Source organism: Oncorhynchus masou, chromosome 10, assembly GCF_036934945.1.
Source record: "Oncorhynchus masou masou isolate Uvic2021 chromosome 10, UVic_Omas_1.1, whole genome shotgun sequence".
Classification (NCBI taxonomy): domain Eukaryota; kingdom Metazoa; phylum Chordata; class Actinopteri; order Salmoniformes; family Salmonidae; genus Oncorhynchus; species Oncorhynchus masou.
Window position 1 is genome coordinate 21,544,394 of NC_088221.1, and position 25,675 is coordinate 21,570,068.

The window sequence follows — 25,675 nt, forward strand, 5'->3', positions numbered from 1 at the left end:
TGATGGCATCTACACTTTCATAGTATTACCACGACAACCGGCAAAACAGTTAGTCTTTCAATCACCCATGTGGGTATAACCAATGAGGAGATGGCACGTGGGTAGCTGCTTCTATAAACCAATGAGGAGATGGGAGAGGCAGGACTTGCAGCGCGATCTGCGTCAGAAATAGAAAGGAGTTCTATTTTAGCTTTTGACATCGCAGACACTCATTGGCGCACGCGAGCAGTGTGGGTGCAATAATTGAATGACATGGATTTCTCCTTTTGCGATACTCGCACACGCGACATGTCCGGTCTGGTCAGCATGTTACTGTAGTTCAATAACCAAAATAGATTTTTTCAAACTGAACACTTCACTTTTTCTATATTTTCTTTTATTACAAAGTGGGATTAAAATGGAAGGAATTTAAAGTTTTGGTCAACAATCTACACAACTTACTCTAATGACAAAGTGGAAGAAAAATTCTAACATTTATGAAAAATAAGACCAATATATTTTGATTAGATAAGTATTCACCCCCCTGAGACAATACATGCAACTCACTGCCTTCCTGAAGACAATCTACACAAAATGCTTCAGACTGGTTTTAGACGCCATCATAGCACCGAGACTGCATTAGGAAGGGTGGTAAATGACCTTTTAATGGCGTCATACAAAGGCTCTTCATCTGTCCTCGTACTCCTAGACCTTAGTGCTGCTTTTGATACCATCGATCACCACATTCTTTTGGAGAGATTAGAAACCCAAATTGGTCTACACGGACAAGTTCTGGCCCGGTTTAGATCTTATCTGTCGGAAAAATATCAGTTTGTCTCTGTGGATGGTTTGTCCTCTTGACAAACCAACTGTAAATTTCAGGTGTTCTTCAAGGTTCCGTTTTAAGGACCACTATTGTTTTCACCCAATATTTTACCTCTTAGTGATGTCATTTCGGAAACATAATGTTAACTTTCACTGCTTTGCGGACAATACACATTTCGATGAAACATGGTGAAGCCCCAAAATTGCCCTCCCTGGAAGCATGTGTTTCAGACATAAGAAAGTGGATGGCGGCAAATGTATTACTTTTAAACTCAGACAAAACAGACGTGCTAGTTCTAGGTCCCAAGAAACAAAGAGATCTTCTGTTGGATCTGACAATTAATCTTGATGGTTGTACATTAGTCTTGTTAATCTTGATGGTTGGTCTCAAATATAAACTGAAGGACCCTGATCTCTCTTTTTTTTTTTTTTACCTTTATTTAACCAGGTAGGCTAGTTGAGAACAAGTTCTCATTTGCAACTGCGACCTGGCCAAGATACAGCATAGCAGTGTAAACAGACAACACAGAGTTACACATGGAGTAAACAATTAACAACTCAATAACACAGTAGAAAAAAAGGGAGTCTATATACATTGTGTGCAAAAGGCATGAGGTAGGCGAATAATTACAGTTTTGCAGATTAACACTGGAGTGATAAATAATCAGATGGTCATGTACAGGTAGAGATATTGGTGTGCAAAAGAGCAGAAAAGTAAATAAATAAAAACAGTATGGGGATGAGGTAGGTAAAAATGGGTGGGCTATTTACCGATAGACTATGTACAGCTGCAGCGATCGGTTAGCTGCTCAGATAGCAGATGTTTGAAGTTGGTGAGGGAGATAAAAGTCTCCAACTTCAGCGATTTTTGCAATTCGTTCCAGTCACAGGCAGCAGAGAACTGGAACGAAAGGTGGCCAAATGAGGTGTTGGCTTTAGGGATGATCAGTGAGATACACCTGCTGGAGCGCGTGCTACGTGTGGGTGTTGCCATCGTGACCAGTGAACTGAGATAAGGCGGAGCTTTACCTAGCATGGACTTGTAGATGACCTGGAGCCAGTGGGTCTGGCGACGAATATGTAGCGAGGGCCAGCCGACTAGAGCATACAGGTCGCAGTGGTGGGTGGTATAAGGTGCTTTAGTGACAAAACGGATGGCACTGTGATAAACTGCATCCAGTTTGCTGAGTAGAGTGTTGGAAGCAATTTTGTAGATGACATCGCCGAAGTCGCGGATCGGTAGAATAGTCAGTTTTACTAGGGTAAGTTTGGCGGCGTGAGTGAAGGAGGCTTTGTTGCGGAATAGAAAGCCGACTCTAGATTTGATTTTCATTTACATTTTCGATTGGAGATGTTTGATATGAGTCTGGAAGGAGAGTTTACAGTCTAGCCAGACACCTAGGTACTTATAGATGTCCACATATTCAAGGTCGGAGCCATCCAGGGTGGTGATGCTAGTCAGGCGTGCGGGTGCAGGCAGCGAACGGTTGAAAAGCATGCATTTGGTTTTACTAGCGTTTAAGAGCAGTTGGAGGCCACGGAAGGAGTGTTGTATGGCATTGAAGCTCGTTTGGAGGTTAGATAGCACAGTGTCCAAGGACGGGCCGGAAGTATATAGAATGGTGTCATCTGCATAGAGGTGGATCAGGGAATCGCCCGCAGCAAGAGCAACATAATTGATATATACAGAGAAAAGAGTCGGCCCGAGAATTGAACCCTGTGGCACCCCCATAGAGACTGCCAGAGGACCGGACAGCATGCCCTCCGATTTGACACACTGAACTCTGTCTGCAAAGTAGTTGGTGAACCAGGCAAGGCAGTCATCAGAAAAACCGAGGCTACTGAGTCTGCCGATAAGAATATGGTGATTGACAGAGTCGAAAGCCTTGGCAAGGTCGATGAAGACGGCTGCAGTACTGTCTTTTATCGATGGCGGTTATGATATCGTTTAGTACCTTGAGCGTGGCTGAGGTGCACCCGTGACCGGCTCGGAAACCAGATTGCACAGCGGAGAAGGTACGGTGGGATTCGAGATGGTCAGTGACCTGTTTGTTGACTTGGCTTTCGAAGACCTTAGATAGGCAGGGCAGGATGGATATAGGTCTGTAGCAGTTTGGGTCCAGGGTGTCTCCCCCTTTGAAGAGGGGGGTGAATGCGGCAGCTTTCCAATCCTTGGGGATCTCAGACGATATGAAAGAGAGGTTGAACAGGCTGGTAATAGGGGTTGCGACAATGGCGGTGGATAGTTTCAGAAATAGAGGGTCCAGATTGTCAAGCCCAGCTGATTTGTACGGGTCCAGGTTTTGCAGCTCTTTCAGAACATCTGCTATCTGGATTTGGGTAAAGGAGAACCTGGAGAGGCTTGGGCGAGTAGCTGCGGGGATGGGGGCGGAGCTGTTGGCCGAGGTTGGAGTAGCCAGGCGGAAGGCATGGCCAGCCCTTGAGAAATGCTTGTTGAAGTTTTCGATAAACATGGATTTTGACGAACATATCAAGACTGTTTCAAGGACAGCTTATTTCCATCTACGTAACATTGCAAAAATCAGAAACCTCCTGTCCAAAAATGCATCCATGCTTTTGTCACTTCTAGATTTGTCTATGGCAATGCCCTACTTTCTGGCTACCTGGATAAATCACTAAATAAACTTCAGTTAGTGCTAAACACAGCTGCTGGAATCTTGACTAGAACCAAAAAATGTGATCATATTACCCCAGTGCTAGCCTCTCTACACTAGCTTCCTGTTAAGGCTAGGGCTGATTTCAAGGTTTCACTGCTAACCTACAAAGTATTACATGGGCTTGCTCCTCCCTATCTTTCAAATTTGGTCCTCCCGTACATACCTATACATATGCTACGGTTACAAGACGCAGGCCTCCTAATTGTCCCTAGAATTTCTAAGCAAACAGCTGGAGGCAGGGCTTTCTCCTATAGAGCTCCATTTTTATGAAATAGTCTGCCTATCCATGTGAGAGATGCAGACTCGGTCTCGACCTTTAAGTCTTTATTGAAGACTCATCTCTTCAGTAGGTCTGATGATTGAGTGTAGTCTGGCCCAGGGGTGTGAAGGTGAACGGAAAGGCACTGGAGCGACGAACCGCCCTTGCTCTCTGCCTGGCCGGTTCCCCTCTCTCCACTGGGATTTTCTGCCTCTAACCCTATTACAGGGGCTGAGTCACTGGCTTACTGGGGCTCTTCCATGCTGTCGCTAGGAGGGGAGCGTCAGTTGAGTGAGTTGAGTCACTGATGTGATCTTCCTGTCTGGGTTGGCGCACCCCCTCGGGTTCGTGCCGTGGGGGAGATCTTCGTGGGCTATACTCTGCCTTTTCTCAGTGTAGTAAGTTGGTGATTTGAAGATATCCCTCTAATGGTGTGGGGGCTGTGCTTTGGTAAAGTGGATGGGGTTATATCCTGCCTGGTTGGCTGTGCTTCTACACCTGCATTGCTTGCTGTTTGGGGTTTTAGGCTGGGTTTCTGTACAGCACTTTGTGACATCAGCTGATGTAAGAAGGGCTTTATAAATAAATTTGATTGATTGGCCCTGTCTGGGGGTATCGTCGGACGGGGCCACAGTGTCTCCCAACCCATCCAGTATTTATGCTGCAATAGTTTGTGTTTGGGGGCTAGGACCAGTCTTATATCTGGAGTACTTCTCCTGTCTTATCCAGTGTCCTGTGTGAATTTAATTATGCTCCCTCTAACTCTCTTTTCTCTCGGAGGACCTGAGCCCTAGGACCATGCCTCATGACTACCTGGCCTGATGACTCCTTGCTGTCCCCAGTCCACCCCAGTCCACCTGCTGCTGCTTCCGTTTCAATTGTTCTGCCTGCGGCTGTGGAACCCTGACCTGTTCACCGGACACGCTACCTTGTCCCGGACCTGCTGTTTTTGACTCTCCCTCTCTCTCTCTCTCTCTCTACAGCACCTGCTGTCTCAAACTCTGAATGATGGGCTATGAAAAGCCAACTTACCTTTACTCCTGAGGTGCTGACCTGTTGCACCCTCTATAACCACTGTGATTATTATTATTTGACCCTGCTGGTCATGTATGAATGTTTGAACATCTTGGCCATGTACTGTTATAATCTCCACCCGGCACAGCCAGAAGAGGACTGGCCACCCCTCAGAGCCTGGGTCCCATCTAGGTTTCTTCCTAGGTTCTGGCCTTTCTAGGGAGTTTTTCCTAGCCACCATGCTTCTACACCTGCATTGCTTGCTGTTTGGGGTTTTAGGCTGGGTTTCTGTAAAGCACTTTGTGACATTGGCTAATGTAAAAAGAGCTTTATAGATACATTTGATTGATTGATGTTAGAAACAACTTTGGCAGCAATTACAGCTGTGAGTGTTTTTAGATAAGTCTATAAGAGCTTTGCACACCTGGATTGTACAATATTTGCCCATTATTCTTTTTTAAATTATTCAAGCTCTGTCAAGTTGGTTGTTGATCATTGCTAGAACGCCATTTTCAAGTCTTGCCATAGATTTTCAAGCCGATTTAGGTCAAAAATGTAACTCGACCACTCAGTGACATTCACTGTCTTCTTAGTAAGCAACTCCAGTGTAGATTTGGCCTTGTGTTTAAGGTTAATGTCCTACTGAAAGGTGTATTTTTCCCCCAGTGTCTGGTGGAAAGCAGACTGAACCAGGTTTTCCTCTAGGATTTTGCCTGTGCTTAGCTGTATTCGGCATCTCTTTATCCTAAAAAACACCCTAATCCTTGCCAATGACAAGCATACCCATATACCCATAACATGATGCAACCACCATCATGCTTGAAAATCTGAAGAGTGGAACTTTGTCCAAAACATAACGTTTTGTATTCAGGACATAATGGTAATTTCTTTGTCACATCTTTTACAGTATTACTGTAAAGTGCCTTGTTGCAAACAGGATGCATGTGCAGACTTGCTTCTTTTCACTCTGTCATTTAGGTTAATATTGTGAAGTAACTACAATGTTGTTGATCCATCCTTAGTTCTCATATCACAACCATTAAACTCGGTAACTGTTTTAAAAATCACCATTGGCCTCATGGTGAAATTCTTAGCAGTTTCCTTCCTCTACGGAAATGGAGTTAGGAAGGACGCCTGTATCTGTGTGTTGATACTGGGTGTAAAAACGAATTAATAACCACCATACTCAAAGGGATATTCAGCTTATGCTTTTTTCTTTCTTTTTTTAAAAACACATCTACCAATCGGGGCCCTTTTTGAGAGACATTGAAAAACCTTCCTGGGCTTTGTGGTTTAATCTGTGCTTGAAATTCACTACTCGATTGAGGGACCTTCCAGATGTGTGGTGTACAAAGATGGGGTAGTCATTCAAAAATCATGTTAACCCCTATTATTGAACACAGCATGAGTCCCATGCAACATATGTGATTTGATTTGTTAAATTATTTAGGCTTGCCATAACAAAGGGGTTGAATACTTGACTCAAGACAATTCAGTTCTTCATTTTTTATTCATTTGGAAAAATGTCTTCAAAACAACATTTCACTTTGCCATTAAGGGTGTGTGTAGATCAGTAGCACAAAATATAAATGTCATATTCAGGCTGTAAGTTTGGCTAGACGGTGCACTGTCCTTCTCTCAGCACATATCAAAGCTGCAGGCTAAAGTTACATCTAGCTTGGTTTCCTCTATCGTAATCCTTCCTCTTTCATCCCAGCTGCCAAACTAACCCTGATTCAGATGACCATCCTACCCATCCTAGATTACAGAGACATAATTTATAGATCGGCAGGTAAGGGTGCTCTCGAGCTGCTAGATGTTCTTTACCATTCGGCCATCAGATTTGCCACCAATGCTTCTTATAGGACACATCACTGCACTCTATACTCCTTTGTAAAATGGCCATCTCTGTATACCCGTCGCAAGACCCACTGGTTGATGCTTATTTATAAAACCCTAAGACCTCACTCCCCCCATCTGAGAAATCTTCTGCAGCCCTTATCCTCCACATACAACACTCGTTCTGCCAGTCACATTCTGTTAAAGGTCCCAAAAGCACACTTCCATGGGTCGCTCCTCTTTTCAGTTCACTGCAGCTAGCGACTGGAACGAGCTGCAACAAACACTCAAACTGAACAGTTTTATCTCAATCTCTTCATTCAAAGACTCAATCATGGACACTCTTACTGACAGTTGTGGCTGCTTTGTGTGATGTATTGTTGTCTCTACCTTCTTGCCCTTTGTGCTGTTGTCTGTAACCAATAATGTTTGTACCATGTTTTGTGCTGCTACCATGTTGTGTTGCTACCATGCTGTGTTGTCATGTGTTGCTGCCTTGCTATGTTGTCGTCTTAGGTCTCTCTTTATGTAGTGTTGTGTTTCTTGTTGTGATGTGTGTATTGTCCTATATTTATATTGTATTTATTTTTATTCCTGGCCCCCATCCCCGCAGAAGGCCTTTTGGTAGGCCGTCATTGTAAATAAGAATTTGTTCTTAACTGACTTAACTAGTTAAATAAAAGGTTCAATAAAAATAAATAAAATAACACAAAATGTTGAAAAAGTAAAGGGGTGTGAATACTTTCTGAAGGCTCTGTATATCATGACACCCCGTTCTTTCTGCAGACATCTTTGAATCTTAATTTGGAGTAGATATTTAACAGAATGTTTAAATCATTGAGACTTATTTACCCAAGTTGGTCCACACGGACCAAAGTGTTATCCTTGAATAACCTCTGTCGACTATTACATGTTCAGCTTATTTTTGTGTGGGGCTCCCGAGTGGCGCAGCAGTCTAAGGCACTGCATCTCAGTGTTAGAGGATTCACTACAGACCCTGATTTGATCCTGGGCTGTATCACAACCAGCCGTGACTAGGAGTCCCATATGGTGGCGCATATTTGGCCTAGCATCGTCCGGGTTAGGGGAGGGTTTGGCTGGGGTAGGCCGTAATTGTAAAATAAGAATTTGTTCTTAAATGACTTGCCAAGATAAACATATCTTAGATGCTTCATCAGAAACAAGCTTCTTGGGCTGTATCATCTCTCAACGGAGAAAAAGCTTTTGATAGACTAGAATGGTCAAATCTCTAATCTGCCAAGGAAGATATGGGAATTGGCTCCAATTTCATTAATATGATCAAAATAGAATATGCCAATCCCTCGGCCATAGTTATAACAGGCCATATATGCTCAGCTCTGTTCAGAATCAATAAAGCAGTAGACAAGTTGATCCAATTTCACCTTTTCTATTCTTATTATCCATGGAACCCCTGGCCTAAGCGATTCGTCAATCGAAGAAAATAACACTTCTCTAAAATCTACTGATCACTTCATCTCATTATGTGCAGACAATATTTTACTATATTTAGACAATGTATCTCAATCGCTTCCAAACGCACTGAAGCACTGATGCATTTTATTGCTTGAGATTAAGCTGAATTTATCTAACCAAAATCAGCCCTGCTGCCTCTCAAGACCCCAATGGAGGACTCCATCTCTACTTATGGAACCCTGATAGTTAACTTTTTATATATGGGAGTATATATATTTCCTTAGATAAAACCATAGCCACAAACTAAAAAAATGCTCAAAATCAGTTAAATCTGGCCTTGGTAGATGGAATAATATCCCAGTTGCTTTAACCAGCAGAATATCTATTGTCAAAATGAATATAATGCCACTGCTGAATTTCTGTAGATCAATGCTTCCCATGGCTCCCCCTTCTGGCTATCGGGATACAATTCATAGACCAGTCTCAAAATGTACAGTACCAGTCAAAAGTTTGGACACACCTACTTATTCCTGGGTTTGTCTTTATTTGTGCTATTTTCTACATTATAATAAACTATCAAAACTATGAAAAAACACACATGAAATAATTTAATAACCAAAACAGTGTTTAACAAATCAAAATAGACTTTATTTTTGAGATTCTTCAAAAGTAGTCACCCTTTGCCTTGATGACAGCCTTGCACACTCTTGGCATTCGCTCAACCAGCTTCATGAGGTAGTCACCTGGAATGCATCTTAATTAACAGGTGTGCTGTGTTAAAAGTTAATTTGTGGAATTTATTTCCTTCTTAATACGTTTGAGCCAATCAGTTGTGTTGTGACAAGGTAGGGGTGGTATACAGAAGATGGTCTTTTACCAAATAAGGTCCATATTATGGCAAGAACAGCTCACATAGGCAAAGAGAAATGACAGTCCATCATTGCTTTAGGACATGAAGGTCAGTCAATAAGGAAAATGTCAAGAACTTTGAAAGTTTCTTTAAAGTACTGTTGCAAAAACCATGAAGTGCTATGATGAAACTGGCTCTCATGAGGACCGCCACAGGAAAGGAAGACCCAGAGTTACCTATGCTGCAGAGGATACGTTCATTAGAGTTAACTGTACCTCAGATTGCTGCCCAAATAACTGCTTCACAGAGTTCAAGTAACAGACACATCTCAACATCAACTGTTCAGAGCAGACTGTGTGAATCAGGACTTCATGGTCGAATTACTGCAAAGAAACAACTACTAAAAGACACCAATAAGAAGAAGAGACTTGCCTGGGCCAAGAAACATGAGCAATGGATATTAGACCGGCGGAAATCTGTCCTTTGGTCTGATGAGTCCAAATGTGAGATATTTGGTTCCAACCGCCTGTGTTTGTGAGACGCAGAGTAGGCAGAGTGTGCAGGTGCTTTGCTGGTGACACTGTCAGTGATTTATTTAGAATTCAAGGTACACTTAACCAGGATGGCTAACACAGCATTCTGCAGCGATACGCCATCCCATCATTTGTTTTTCAACGGGACAATGAGTCAACACATCTCCAGGCTGTGTAAGGGCTATTTAACAAAGAGTGATGGGAGTGCTGCATCAGATAACATGGCCTCCACAATCACCCAACCTCAACCCAATTGAGATGGTTTGAGATGAGTTGGACCGCAGAGTGAAGGAAAAACAGCCAACAAGTGCTCAGCATACTTGGGAACTCTTTCAAGACTGTTGGAAAAACATTCCAGGTGAAGCTGGTTGAGAGAATGCCAAGTGTGCAATGCTGTCATCAAGGAAAAGGGTGGCTACTTTGAAGAATCTCAAATATAAAATATATTTTGATTTGTTTAACACTTTTTTGGTTACTACATGATTCCATATATGTTATTTCATAGTTTTGATGTCTTCACTATTATTCTGCAATGTAGAAAATAGTAAAAAAATAAAGAAAGAAAACCCCTTGAATGAGTAGGTGTGTGCAAACTTCTGACTGGTACTGTATAATATAATGATAGTTACTAATTTGATTAGCAACTGGGCAAATTGCAATAATCAATATTTCCAATGACTAAGCCCAATTCTATATTCTGTCGAAATACAATCTTCAAATGACCAGCATTATTATTATTGTTATTATTTATTTTGTAAGGACAAAAGGTAGACTGCAGATGGATATAGAAATGTACCCCTGGGTACCATCTACAACTAGTGTAACCTCTGTGTGGAAATAATTGGTTAATCAAACATCAATGTCAACACAGGAATTGACAGAACTATAAGTAATGGTGTATCTTAGGTGTCGCTACCTAAAAAGGCATAGCGAGATGTGGCAAGCAAAGGGGTATTGTTACAAATAGCCAGCTGCCCAAGCGGAAAGGCAAGCAATCGTTGCAATGAAACGAAGTATCAACACCAATGTCTAAACTGGGAAACAAATTAGCGACAATGTTGTTGCAAGTTTGTATTTCACGTGTCAGTAAACTAATCGAAAATATAGTTAGCTAGCTAGTTAACTGATCGACGTTCACTAGCTGTAGCAAATTATTTTGGACCCAGTCAGGAGCTCTTACCTAAGTAGTTGATCCTGACAGCATTCGGTTCATTATATCCAATAGAGCGCTTGTTAACATCCCAAACCAGGTTACCAGAGCAGGACATCATGCTCGAACCTCCTTTTACTTAAAAATAGCATTGAAATACAGTTATAAACCCTGCCTTCTGACTATCGCCTTTGGATGTTGTTTTGCTTGTTCTCTGCGGGGTCGTTGGGGCCGTTGCGACGTACAGTAGCTAGCTAGTAACGTCAGCATGGGGCGCTAAGCTAACTCTAGCTATATCAAGCTTTTATCTTTATCGCCCCTCTTCACTTTGCAGCCTCTCTTCAGTCGCTATATTCTTCTGATGCTTGTTATTTGGATGGCCCTCTACTTCCCTGTCTTGTTGTGTCAAACCCTGCCTATGCAACCAATGAACTCACTAGTTGAAACAACGCAATAAAGCAGGTTCTCAGTGGTATGTGAATCGTTCTATGCGTTGTATTTCTATGTTCGAGACCATTAATCGAGACCGTCAACATTGCAGCGGTATGACGAAGCACTCAGGGAGAAGAACCTAGTCTATAACAATATTAGTTGAAACCCCAGTTGAGGCGATTATATATAATATAGTTATAATTGCGCGATTATGTAGTAAAGTGTTATCATATTAATACTGGATGTGTAGGTAGATTAACAAATGGAAGGCTCTGGGGACCGTTCAGCAGGACGCAAACGTTTTGGAGCATTCAGATGAAACGCGTCAAGTTCTTTGGTGCGCACACATCATTGACAACCTGAAACGGTCCTTCCATGAACAGTGTGGTGAAGGCGCAACAGTGCCTCGAAATTCGTCTTGGCCCACACAAACTTCTACAGATGCACCATTGAGAGCATAATGTGCCTGCCCTCTGCCTGCCCTCCAGGACATCTACACTACCTGGTCGGCGCCTGTTCACTCTGCTACCATCTACAGGGAGCTCCAAAAGTATTGGGACAGTGACACATTTTTGTTGTTTTTGAAATTATACAATGACTATGAGGTAGTGCAGACTGTCAGCTTTAATTTGAGGGTGTCGGGTAATATCAGGTTTAAAAAAAAGAAGGAATTACAGTACTTTTTGTTCATAATCCCTTCATTTTATGGGACAATAAGTATTGGGACAAATTCACTTGTTACTCTACAAACTTGTTGGGTGCATTTGCTGTTTGTTTTAGTTGTGTTTCAGATTATTTTGTGGCCAATAGAAATATTGTGTCATTTTGGAGTCACTCTCATTGTAAATAAGAATATAAAATGTTTCTAAAACACTACCATGATTAGGGATAATCCTAAATTAATCCTCACTAATGATGAGTGAGAAAGTTACAGATGCACAAATATCATACCCCCAAGACATGCTAACTTCTCCCTATTACAGGGAAGGTCAGCATAACAGGGGAGGTCAGCACTTTTGGGAGGTATGATATTTATGTATAATTTTCAAATCCAAAGTGCTAGAGTACAGAGCCAAAACAACAAAACATGTGTCACTGTCCCAATACTTTTGGAGTTCACTGTCGGAGGAGACAGTACAGGTACATCAAAGCTGGGACCGAAAGACTGAAAAACAGCTTCTATCTCCAGCCTCCGCCCAGTACCCTGCTCCGAATTTAGTCACTGTTACTAGCTGGCTCCCACCCAGTACTCTACGCTACAACTTAGAGACTGCTGCCCTATATATATAGTAATTGAACACTGGTCACTTTAATTATGTTTACATACTATATTTTAGTCAAGGCTCATCCTACCTACTGCTAACTACACCTACTGTCTATACACACCATTTTATATATGTAGACTGAACAAAAATATAAAACGCAACATGTAAAGTGTTGGTTTCATGAGCTGAAATAAAAAAATCCCAGAAATGTTCCATTCACACAAAAATCTTATTTCTCTCAAATTTTCAGAACAAACTTGTTACATCCCTATTAGTGAGCATTTCTCATTTGCCAATATAATCCATCCACCTGACAGATGTGGCATATCAAGAAGCTGATTAAACAGTGTGATCATTACACAGGTGCACCTTGTCCTGGGAACAATAAAAGGCCACTTCAAAATGTGCAGTTTTGTCACACAACACAATGCCACTGATGTCTCAAGTTTTGTGAGAGCGTGCAATTGGCATTCTGACTGCAGGAATGTCCAGCAGAGCTGTTGCCAGAGAATGTAATGTTCATTTCTATACCATAAGCTGCCTCCAACATCATTTTAGAGAATTTGACAGTATGTCTAACTGGCTTCACAACCACAGACCAAAGTATAACCACACCAGCCCAGGCCTACTTTCAAACTCAGTGCCTCTTTGTTTGACATCATGGGAAAAACAAAAGAAATTAGCCAAGACCTCAGAAAAAACATTGTAGACCTCCACGAGTCTGGTTCATCCTTGGGAGCAATTTCCAAACGCCTACGGCTACTTATCTCCCTCATTGCCCCTGGGACTGTGCCATCGACCAATTTTTTGGTGCTACACTTCCGCTCGGACGCATCTACCCTCTGTCTGTGGCTGAGACCCATGCCATGGAGGATTACACTACTGTTCAAAAGTTTGGGGTCACACAGAACAGCGCAAACTGGCCCTAACCAGAATAGAAAGAGGAGTAGGTGTTTTGCGAGTACTATTTAATGAAGCTGCAAGTTGAGGACTTGTGAAGTGTCTGTTTCTCAAACTAGACACTGTAATGTACTTGTCCTCTTGCTCAGTTGTGCAGCAGGACCTCCCACTCCCTTTTCTATTCTGGTTATAGCCAGTTTGCGCTGTTCTGTGACGGGATTAGTACACAGCGTTGCATGAGATGTTCAGTTTCTTGGCAATTTCTCACATGGAATAGCCTTAATTTCTCAGAACAAGAATAGACTGCTGTGTTTCAGAAGAAAGTTCATTGTTTCTAGCCATTTTGAGCCAGTAATTAAACCTACAAATGCTGACGCTCCAGATACTCAACTAGTCTAAAGAAGGCCAGTTTTATTGCTTCTTTAATCAACATAACCATTTTCAGCTGTGCTAACATAATTGCAAAAGTGATTTCATAGATCAATTAGCCTTTTAAAATGATAAACTTGGATTAGCTAACACAACGCGACATTGGAACACAGGAGTGATGGTTGCTATAATGGGCCTCTGTACGTCCATGTAGATATTCCATAAAAAATCTGCAGTTTCCAACTACAATAGTCACTTACAACATCCTTTAACAATGTCTACACTGTATTTCTGATCATTTTTTATGTTAATGGTCAAAAAATGTGCTCTTCTTCCAAACAAGGACATTTCTAAGTGACCACAAACTTTTGAACGGTAGTGTTCATTCAAGAAGCGCTCCAACTGGGTTTCACCCATGTCCCCTGCATTGGCTGGTTTCTTCTTTGTGGCCAAAAAGTAGAGAGGATTACGCCCATGTTTCAATTACCATGGACTTGACAACACTAAGAAGTATCGGTACCCTCTCCCGTTGGTGCCACCGAGCAACTCCGCAGGGCCCAGTTCTTCACCAAACTGGACCTGCGGAGTACCTACAATCTCCTCTGCTTCTGGGAAGGGGATGAGTGGAAGATGGCTTTCAGTACGATGTCTGGTCACTACGAGTATTTGGTTATGCCCTTTGGCTTAGCCAATGCTCCGTCAGTGTTCCAGGCATTCATCAACAAGGTGTTCAGGGACCAATTCAGATGGCAGGTGATTGTATACATCGACGACATCCTGATCTTCTCGACCAACCTGAAAGATCACTTCACCCACGAGCAGTCCTGCAACGCCTCTTGGACAATCACCTGTTTGTCTAGGCGGAGAAGTGCCAATTCCACCAGAGGGCGGTATCCTTGGGTTACCAAATCAGGCCACAGGGAGCTGAGGATGGAGGATAGGAAGGTGGATGCAGTAAAGTCATGGCCAGTCCCTACCACCAACGGGTTACAATGGTTTTTGGGGTTTGACAACTTCTACCGCCGCTTCATCAGGAACTTCAGTGCTGTCGCCACCCCTCTCACCTCCCGCAAGTGTGCACCTCACAGGCTGGCGTGGTCTCCAGCAGCCGACGAGGCTTTGCTCTAGGAGCGTTTCACCTCCTCCCCCTCCTTGCTAAAGCACCCATATCCCACGCTACCTTTTGTGGTTGAGGTAGACGTATCTGAGGTGGGCGTGGGGGCAGTTTTGTCACCATGACAGGGTAACCCAATTAAATTATATCCTTGTGCTTTTTTTCTCTCCAAGAAACTGTCCTGCGCAGAGAGGAATTATGACGTTGTGGATCGGTAGCTCCTGGTGGTGAAGAAGGAGTGGAGACACTGGCTGGAGGGTGCCATTTGTCATCCTCTTCGACCATCGGAACCTAGAGTACATACGGACAACGAGGAGACTGAATCCGCGCCAAGCCAGGTGGACACTTTTTTCACCAGGTTCGACTTCACACCTATCGCCATAAAGGCCAATGCTCGGTCCCGTATCTACGATTCGGGAGAGGTTCTGTCCAGAGGGCACCCATAATCCCATCCTCCCGAGTCGTGGGTCCAGTGGTCTGGGATGTAGACGTGGACATCTGCCAGGCTCTAGAGGGAGCTCGCACCCCAGAATTGTCTTCTTGAGCGCATCTACGTGCCCACAGGGATAATGGATTGGCTGCTGACCTGGGCACACACAGCTGTCATCGCTGGACATACAGGTATTTCTCGCACCATTCACTCCATCTCTGAGAAGTACTAGTGGCCCACCTTGGTGCAGGATGTCACACGGTATGTCAACTCCTGTTCCGTATGTGCTCAAACCAAGTTCCCCCAGAAGTCCTGTCGATTTAGTTCCTGGTCTCCCCACTGCTCTCCAGGTTGCTGAGCCACTCTTCCGGCATTGTGGCCTTTCGGAGGACATTGTCTCTGACCGTGGCCCCCAATTCACATCACGAGTTTGGTGGGTCTTCTTGGAGAAGCTTGGTCACGGCCAGCCTCAATTCCGGGTATCGGCCTCAGTCCAATGGGCAGGTGGAGAGGATGAACCAGGAGTTGGGGAGGTTCCTGAGGAGTCACTATCTTGAGTGGCAGGGTGAGTGGGCACAATTTCTTCACTGGGCAGAGTATGCCCACAACCCCCTAGGTCACTCCTCCACTGGGTTGACCCCCTTCCAGTGTGTTTTGGATTTTCCAGCCAGAGCGTGGCTCCTGGGGTAGATGAGTAGTTCTAGCGGGCAGCGGAGGTGTGGAGCTACACGCACGTGAGACTCCCGCGCACCGTCCATCGTCAGAAGGAACAGGCAGACCGCCACCGCAGTGAGACCCTTATGTTCCATCCTGGGGACCGCATCTGGCTCTCTACCAGGAACCTCCCACTCCAGCTGCCCTGCAAGAAACTGAGCCCCCTGTTTGTGGGGCTGTTCAAGGTTCTCCGGAGGGTCAACGAGGTGACATACAGGTTACAACTACCCAGTCACTATCGTATTTCACCCTCGGTTTATTGTCTCTTCTCAGGCTGGTGGTTCCTGGTCCCCTAGCTTATTGTCCCCCACGACACCACCCCCCCCCGGACAGTGAGGGGAGTCCAGCATATGCCGTCTGATCCCTACTGGACTCCCGACATCGTGGGGGTCGGCTCCAGTATCTGGTGGACTGGGAGGGGTATGGTCCAGAGGAGTAGTGTTGGGTTCCAGTGGAGGACATTCTGGACCCCAACAACATCTGTGATTTACACCTTCGCCACCCGGACCGACCCGCTCCTCCTTGTCGTCCCTCTGGTCGGTGTTGTCCTGTGGCTGGTCGGCGTTGTCCTGTCACATATTTTCCTGCTCCTCCCCTCCGGCATGCGACGTCACCAGAATAGTAACCACCGGTCCTGGGATTCATCATTACGCACACCTGTTCATCATTATGATTCACACCTGGACTTCATAACCCTCATTTCCTACTCTTTTTATGTCACTCGCTTATGTTCACTCACCATTTGGTATTGTTCTTGTGTACCGGCTTGTAGCCACATGGATTTGTCTCATTTTTGTTTTATTAAACATTGCACCTCCTTCCTGCCTCACATTATTACACAATCTGCCAAGTTCGATAATGTTTTCGTACTTAACATGACCCTAGTGTATTCAAACAGTTGCTAAATGGAAGTTGGACATTTCAGGTGGGTCCCTCCACGTTTTGTTTTGAAACAAAATTGGTGTAATAAATAAACCCCTGGACTCCAGTACACTTTAACCAATGAGCTATACACTGTACAAAACATTAGGACCTCGTGTTCTTTCCATGACATACTGGTAAAAGCTATGATCCCTTACTGATGTCACATGTTAAATCCACTTCAATCAGTGTATATGAAGGGGAGGAGACTGGTTACATAAGGATTTTGAAGCCTTGCAATGGATTGTGTTTGTGTGCCATTCAGAGGGTGAATGGGCAAGACAAAAACTTTAGCTAAGTGCCTTTGAATGGGATATGGTAGTAGATGCCAGGCTCACAGGTTTGTGTCAAGAACTGCTACGCTGCTGGGGTTCATCTAACACCTTTTTTTTGCACTATTGGTTAGAGCCTGTAAGTAAGCATTTCACTGTAAAGTCTACATGTGTTGTATTCAGCGCATGTGACAAATAAACTTTGATTTGATTTGCACACAAGTTTCCCGTGTGTATCAAGCATGGTCCACCACCCAAAGGACATCCAGCCAAATTGATACAACTGTGGGAAGCATTGGCGTCAACATGGGCCAGCATCCCTGTGAACCGCTTTCAACACCTTGTAGAGTTGAAGGCTGTTCTGGGGTGAAACTCAATATTAGGTAGATGTTCCTAATGTTCTGTACACTGTTATATTAAAGGTTTAAACCAATCATGTCGGGAGGATTGAAATAAATTGCACTAACTCGACAGAAATAAAGTTCTAAAGCCAAGAAAACAATATCATCTACCTCCGTCTCCTGTAGTTTGACGAAAGTCATTTGAATTTAATAATATCCTAAAAAATGCAAAAGTATCTCAATCTTTATCTATCAATCTTACGAACTCACCAAGCTTCTAAATCACACATGCCCACTTTGATTGAATGGACAACATGTCAGTTCCTACTGCAAAAGCTTTGATTGGATGGAGGACGTCCTCCGGAAGTCATCATAATTACCATGTAGGTCTATAGCTCTATTCACACGGGACTAGTATTACTAGAACGTCGGTTATGTAATTATTACCCCAGTATTTACGGTGGACGATTCAGACGATTTAGTTTTACCAAACTGCCCCTGTAAAAAATAAATCCTCTTTCAAAATGTACTGTTATGACGGAAGCCTGTAGGCTCTTCAATGTGTGAAGACTTTTCAAATGTCTAGCCTAATATTGGCCTAATGGCCTTCAGTTCAAAGAGTCTAAATAATGCATATCAATAAGAACCATGAACGGTAACCTATGCAGACATTTAATTAGCTGATGTATTTGGCAATCTGTCAATTCATTGGCACAATATTGTCCACTTACACTATTTAAAAGAGAAGAACTGCATTAGGAAAGTTTGACAAAACAGTTCATTCATCTGTAGGCTATGTGCATAGCACTTTATTTTAAGCATCAATTTGTTCCCATGTTCTTACCCAAACTGGGTGCAGCACCTGTTTTAAACTCTGTAATATCCCTCAAAACACAGGGATGGCGATTCACACGGGACAAGTATTATCAGGGGACCTGGGAGTTTGCTGAAAAACAGTAGGTTTTTAGGGCCGGGATAATAACCTTCCTGCCAAGTAAAAATGACTGACATGGCAGAATCTGACAGGACTCAAATTATGGATGTGGCGATTTGTGCTCGTGCACATGATTATATTACCTGAGCTCCCCCAGTAAATATTATCCCATCAAATAGGGTTTATGGAAGGGGATGAGAAGCACGAGCCTGAAAAAAAAACAGACCCTAGGTCAGAGCATTTGAAAATTGTGGGAGGCAACATGGATGTCTAGAGAGACTAGTATACACTGATGACTGTGGTTGTTGCTGAAGTGGCCTTAGTCAAAAACCCTTGCTAAATCTTTTGATGTATGCAACCAATAGCTACTATCTAATCTCGCCACTCTTGCTTATTTTAGTGTTTTAAACCCAAACAAATGGCAAAATACAGATTTGACGCCTCTAAATCTGAATAGAGCTAGGTAGAACCAGCCAACTGTTTTGCAGATTTGTTATCCCAGTGTGTACAGATTATGGTACACAGTAGCTGGCTGCATGAGTGGGGTTGCAGTGTAGACATGGACATTGCTTGCAGGTCACGTGGAGCATTGTGTGTGAGATGGATTTTTGGAATCCAATAGGGCAACTCCATTATGACAGAGTGATGCTGAGACTCAGATGTTGCACTTTAAAATGTATGTCAAACAAAAAACAATGATTACAAAGTTAAACAAACCATACAACTATATGCAAAGACTACTTTAACAATTTCCACTGAATTTGGAAATGGTTTGTGCTTTCATTCTGTTACCTTACTTTGCATCTGCAGGTGTTTTTCAAGTATATGTTTTTCTAGAATCTATGTCCTTGTGCATAGAGCTGTATGGTTTGTTGAACTGGTTGGTTTTTGTTTGAAATGCATTTTAAAGTAAAATATCTGAGTCTCTGCATCAATATGTTACTGTGGAATTGCCTAATACCAAAGAGATTGGTTGCCAAGAGTAGCAATTTCATATTCAGAATTGGCATGGTTCCACACAGAATGAGTGATTGCAAGTTTTGAGGAAATCAATGTGACTACCTTCAAGGACAAAGAAAGTTGAGCGCAAACTCCTTGCGGTCTTTGAACACTCACCTACACCAGTATATTTAGCTACAGCTGTTTTCTAACCTTTGTCCTTACAAAATCTGATATCCTTTCTATAACCTGTGCATATCTTGGGAGAGGACAGACTCACCATTGTGCACAGGTGATAAGATGTGTTATTATATGTTCAAGGGCAAGGTAAATGCCAAGAAATACAAAGCCATTCTGAGTGATCACCTTCAGTTTATTTAAATCATTCATATCCTGATGGGAGTGAATGACAATGTACCCATCCACAGGACACGAGTGGTCACTGAATGGTTTTATGAGCATGAAAACGATGTAAACCATATGCCGTGGCTATCTGTCACCAGATCTCAACCCAATCGAACACTTATGGGAGATTCTGGCTGAACCGGCGGTTTCCACCACCATCAACAAAACACCAAATTATAGAATTTCTCTTGGAAGAATGGTGTCACATCCCTCAAATAGAGTTCCAGACACTAGAATCTATGCCAAGCGTATTGAAGCTGTTCTGGCGGCTCGTGGTGGCCCAGCACGCTATTAAGACACTTTATGTTGGTGTTTTGGCAGTTACCTGTATGTGCCTTCGGCAGACAAATATTGTGAAGGGACAAAGATGTAACACTGGTCTAACCTGTTGCAAAGTCCTACATAAGATGCTCTCTGCTGTGCATCTTTTGCTGAACAGCATGCTGCTCTGTTGTGGTTATCACTAGTTGCATTAGTTGCATTCTGGCAACGTTACTTTTCGTATATAGGAGGGGGAAGCCTTGCATAGATACATTTTCAATGAGTTCCTCGTTATCAGGACCTTGTTGTGGCAGCCTGGCATGACCATGGCTTGATGTTTCTTAGGAGGTCATTCAGCCTACTTTGGTTATAGCAGAACAATGAAAATAGTTCAGCCTACCAATCCAAAACCATCAAACATATGAAGTATTAGGTGTCTAAGATTTCCCTGCCCTGAACTAAGTCAGAGGAATAATGTTTCATTTAGTGTGCCTCTGACAGAGCACTTACTGACCTCTTGATCGGGGTACTGGGGTTATGTCAACGAACAATTCCACCACTTTTCAACCTCATTTTAATGATCTCCGCCACAATACCAGTGTCTTCATTTGTGAAAATGGCACAGTTTTACGTTTTGTATAAACAAATCTAAAGTTTAAAAAATGATACCCGGCGACCACATCAAAAGTTTTTAAAACAGTTATTTTCAAACACCGAGATTCGCGGTGACTTGGGGAGCAAGAGAATACCCTTCCTCTGGCTAGAAACTCATAGCAAATTTAGAAAATCACTGTTTTTCTTACTTTTAATCCTACCCTGTGATGTCACAGAGAATAATGTTTTAGGACCATTCTTCTTTTTAACCACAGATCATAGAAACATGCAGTCTTCACAAATGTAGACACTGGTATCCCAAGCATTTCGCTACACCTGCAATAACATCTGCTAAATATGTATGTGACTAATAAAATTTGGTATGGAGCTGAGGTTGGAAAGTGGCGGAATTGCCCTTTTAAACAAGTCTATGGTAGTGGTAAAAGAGTGCTTCATGGAAGATTATAGTATGTTATAACGTGTTGTCACAACAAAGTAACTTTTTTGCAAAGAATTGTCCTATTTTGGATGTTTTGTAACATTTTTTTCATGGATTGTCTTTTCTCTCATTCCAGGTCCAAGGATTGTTTTTCTTCAGGGCCCCAGTGTTCAAATCGGTAAGGGCTGCATTTGCTAAGCTTGAGCTATTGCATTTATCTAAACGTAAACATGTAGGAAGGTATTGTCTAATGAAACTAATTCCAGGTCAGATGCATCTTCATCTCTATAGGGTCTGGTTGGGGCTGGTCTGACAGAATGAGTCAACCAGTAGAGAAACTGAGCCTTTCCCTGTCTGGTGTACTGACAGCCACATATATAGTGGAGTTCCTATATTCTTCAGTGAGTAACAGGTACAGTTTAAATTAATCCTGTATTCTTCAGTCAAATTAACAACTTCACTCCTTGACTAATCCCATTTCCCACTTTCTCAGGTCTGACCTGGTCCAGATACTCTTTGGTCATCATTCCAAAGAACTGGAACTTCTTTGTCAACTTATTTGTGGGTAGTGCTGGAATATCCCAGCTCTACAGGATCTTCTAGTAAGTGAACCTATCTTAGAGCACAAGGAATGAAGACCTATGGATTGGGCATCGCCATAAACAGCCACAGTAAGTTATTCTTTACGAATCAATCTGTAGGCTCAAACTGTTCTGTGTTTTAGTTTCATACTTTTTTAATATTTAGCTTTATTTCCTTGGAATTATGATGGGAAATGTATTAGACTATTTTTTGTTTCTCCTTTATTTGACCAGGTAGGCCAGTTGAGAACAAGTTCCCGTTTACAACTGCAACCTGGCCAAGATAAAGCAAAGCAGTGCGACAAAAACAACACAGAGTTACACATAAACAAACATACAGTCAATAACACAATCAAAAAATCAATTTACAGTGTGTGCAAATGTAGAAGATTAAGGAGGTAAGGAAATAAATAGGCCATTGAGGCGAAATATTTACAATTTAGCATTAACACTGGAGTGATAGATGTGCAGATGATGATGTGCAAGTAGAGATACTTGGGTGCAAAAGAGCAAAAAGATAAATAACAATATGGGGATGAGGTAGTTGGGTGTGCTATTTACAGATTGGCTGTGTACAGGTACAGTGGTCGGTAAGCTGTTCTGACAGCTGATGCTTAAAGTTAGAAAGGGAGATATAAGACTCCAGCTTCAGTGATTTTTGCAATTAGTTCCAGGCATTGGCAGCAGAGAAATGGAAGTAAAGGCCAAAGGCTAAGTTTACATAAACCTACATGTTTTTATTTTTGTCTTTTTGCCTTATCCCACACTATAGGTATGAGCACTAGCAAAGGAGGCTGCCACTGCAGAGTCTTGAGTGTTGAGTTTCACCAATCTAATCCAACTCCCTGGACCGAAAGGGAGCTTCATCACCGGCAGAAACCCAACTCCTCCATTCCGCTTCCACCCTTGCTCCATTTTACAGTAAAAAAAAAAAAGAATGTGTCCTTGCAGGAGATCATTTAATTTGCTTGGATTTCTTCAGGTTTATAATGGCATATTAACCCTTACCAAAACACACTCAAATGGTGTCATCTGCGCACAATGTTTTCTTTTTACTTCATGAAACAAGTTGTTTAATTGTTTATTCTTAAATTAATATTTATCATGCATTTTTTTGGAAGTGTTGCTTTTTTCCAAACTTTTTTTTGTCATCATACCTCATGGTGTGGTTTCCTAAGGATGATCTTAAATCTGTGTTTGAATGTGGTTAAAAGGAAATTTATTAAATCAATTTTGGTAATTATTTCTATAGTCGTACCTGAAGGATGATTAAACCATACATTCATGCCATGTGGCTGACTGTTCCTTCCACGTGTTGTAACTGCTTTAACCAATCAGGTAAACATTTCATATAGTAGCTTTTAACTGTAGATCTAGTGTAATTGGCACCCTGCATATTGCCAATAGAAACATGAAATCACCAGCTTTCTTTCCCTGATCATTGGGTAATGTTTGGTGTCACGGTCAATGGGGCTGAATCTAGTACCTGGAGTCAATAAGGAAAACTTTAGGGATACAATGCATATAAAAAGTCTATGTCCCCCTAGGATTTCTTCACATTTTGTGTTACAAAATAGGATTCAAATGGATTGAATTGTCATTTTTTGACAATGATCAACACAATCTAATGTCACAGTGGAAGAAAAATTCATACAATTAAAGATAAATTAAAAATAAAACATACCTTGATTAGATAAGTATTTTTCCCTGAGTCAATACATGTTAGAATCACCTTTGGCAGCAATTACAGCGGAGTCTTCTTGGGTAAGTCTCAAAGACCTTTGCACACCTGGATTGTGTATTTACCCATTATTATTTTTCAAAATTCTTCAAGCTCTGTCAAGGTGTTGGAGATCATGGCTAGACAGCAATGTTCAAGTCTTGCCATAGATATAAGCAGATTTAAGTAAAAACTGACATTCACTACCTTCTTGGTAAGCAACTCTAGTGTAGATGTGGCTTTGTGTTGTAGGTTATTGTCCTGCTGAATGGTGGATTCTTCTCCCAGTGTAGATTTGGCTTTGTGTTGTAGGTTATTGTCGTGCTGAATGGTGGATTCTTCTCCCAGTGTAGATTTGGCTTTGTGTTGTAGGTTATTGTCCTGCTGAATGGTGGATTCTTCTCCCAGTGTAGATTTGGCTTTGTGTTGTAGGTTACTGTCCTGCAGAATGGTGGATTCTTCTCCCAGTGTAGATTTGGCTTTGTGTTGTAGGTTATTGTCCTGCTGAATGGTGGATTCTTCTCCCAGTGTAGATTTGGCTTTGTGTTGTAGGTTATTGTCCTGCAGAATGGTGGATTCTTCTCCCAGTGTAGATTTGGCTTTGTGTTGTAGGTTACTGTCCTGCAGAATGGTGGATTCTTCTCCCAGTGTAGATTTGGCTTTGTGTTGTAGGTTATTGTCCTGCTGAATGGTGGATTCTTCTCCCAGTGTAAATTTGCTTTGTGTTGTAGGTTATTGTCCTGCTGAAAGATGGATTTCTCTCCCAGTGTCTGGTGTAAAGCAAACCGATTTTGCCTGTGCTTAGCTCATGTTTGTTTTCATCCTGAAAAACTTGTCTTTGCTGTCAAACATACCCATACCATGATGCAGCCACCACCATGCTTCATAATGAGGCAGTTACTCAGTGATGTTGGATTTGCCCCGAGCGTAAGGCTTGTATTTAGGCTAAAGTGTATTCCTTTGCAGTTTTTTTTCTTCAGTATTACTTGAATGCCTTGTTGCATACATATGCATGTTTAAGAATATTTGTATTTTTGCTATGCTAGGGTAAATGTGGAGTCACTACAATGTTGATCCATCCTCAGTTCTCCCATCACAGCCATTGAACTCCAGCCTTTTTAAAATCACCAATGGCTTCCCTAAGCAGTTTCCTTCCTGTCCTGCAGCTCAGTTCAGGGGGGCATCATCCACAGCCCAATTATTAACTTACTGCAACCATGCTTAAAGATATTCAATGTCTGATTTGTTACCCATCTACCAATCACTGCCCTTTGAGGGTTTCAAAAAGCTCCCTGGTCTTTAGTTGAATTTGTGCTTTAAAAGTGAAGGGAGAGGGGATGAATACTTGTGCAACAACTACATTTGTTTTATTTAATAAAAAGTGTAGAATTTGCTTTTCACCTTGACACTGTGTACTGTGTAGATCAATGACAAAATTACAATTAAGGCCATTTCAAGCCCACTTTGTCACAAAATGTGAAAATGTTCCAAGGGGGTGTTGACTTTCTATAGGCACTGTTTGTATTGGCCCTGTAGTCAAGGTCCTTGTCTCCTATTGGTTAGTTCTCAGTAATTGGGAGATGCATAATGTGTTAAATGTAACTAGTGTAGACGAGAACACATGCTATCAATCCTACACATTGGAAATAGTTATCCTCTGATAGACGATGCAATAACTGGCAAACTACATTGTCCATAATGCACACCTGTAATAACTGAACATGAACTTAGTGTATTTGTAATAGTATGCTCCTGTATTAACTATTTGGGGTGGCAGGGTAGCCTAGTGGTTAGAGCATTGCAGGTTCAAACCCCCGAGCTGCCAAGGAAAAAAACTGTCGTTCTGCCCCTGAACAGGCAGTTAAACCCACTGTTCCTAGGCCATCATTGAAAATAAGAATTTGTTCTTAACTGATTTGCCTAGTTAAATAAAGGTAAAAAATAAAAATAAACTATTTGAATTCAATCTTGGCATATTCTGCAGCAGTGTTATTCTTGCACAGATTGCATGGAGGGGGAGTATGCAGGCTCAGATTTCAAAACATGGTTTTGACCCATCTTGGCATTGACTATTGAGGTTTGGATAGTGCAACTTGGCACAAGGGTGGAACAAATGGCCATGCCTCTGAATAAATTACTGGTTTGACATGATCTTTATGTAGTCCCCATTGATTGGTCCACCTTCGTATGCACACTACATTTTTATTCAAGTCACTGAGTGCTTTACAGTAACCCATCTTAGACCCTTAAAGAGTAAGTAGAAGCAGTGGCAAGGGAAAAATCGCTAGGAGGAAGAAACCAGAATCCAAGGGGAGGCACATCTTCTGGTTGTACCAGGTGAAAGATTGGAGTCCTATGACCAACTAACCAGACTGTTGACCACTAGCAAGGAAGGACAGTTCAGGGTGCATGACCAAATCAGGTCAGACAATTGTCAATTACACAAATCCATAAAAGAAAAGCACTGACAAACACCAAACATC

The 25,675-nt window shown here is 42.3% G+C and overlaps 1 protein-coding gene across 1 annotated transcript in view; it reads right to left on the reverse strand.

Moving 5' to 3' along the window:
* LOC135547320 (DDB1- and CUL4-associated factor 6-like) overlaps nt 1-11,027 on the reverse strand; it is a 79,301-nt gene extending 68,274 nt beyond the window's left edge. Inside the window, exon 1 of the mRNA XM_064976208.1 lies at nt 10,592-11,027. Coding sequence (XP_064832280.1) covers nt 10,592-10,682 — 91 coding nt within the window. The 5' untranslated portion in view covers nt 10,683-11,027. The remainder of the gene's footprint in view (nt 1-10,591) is intronic.
* Nucleotides 11,028-25,675: the final 14,648 nt, after the last annotated feature.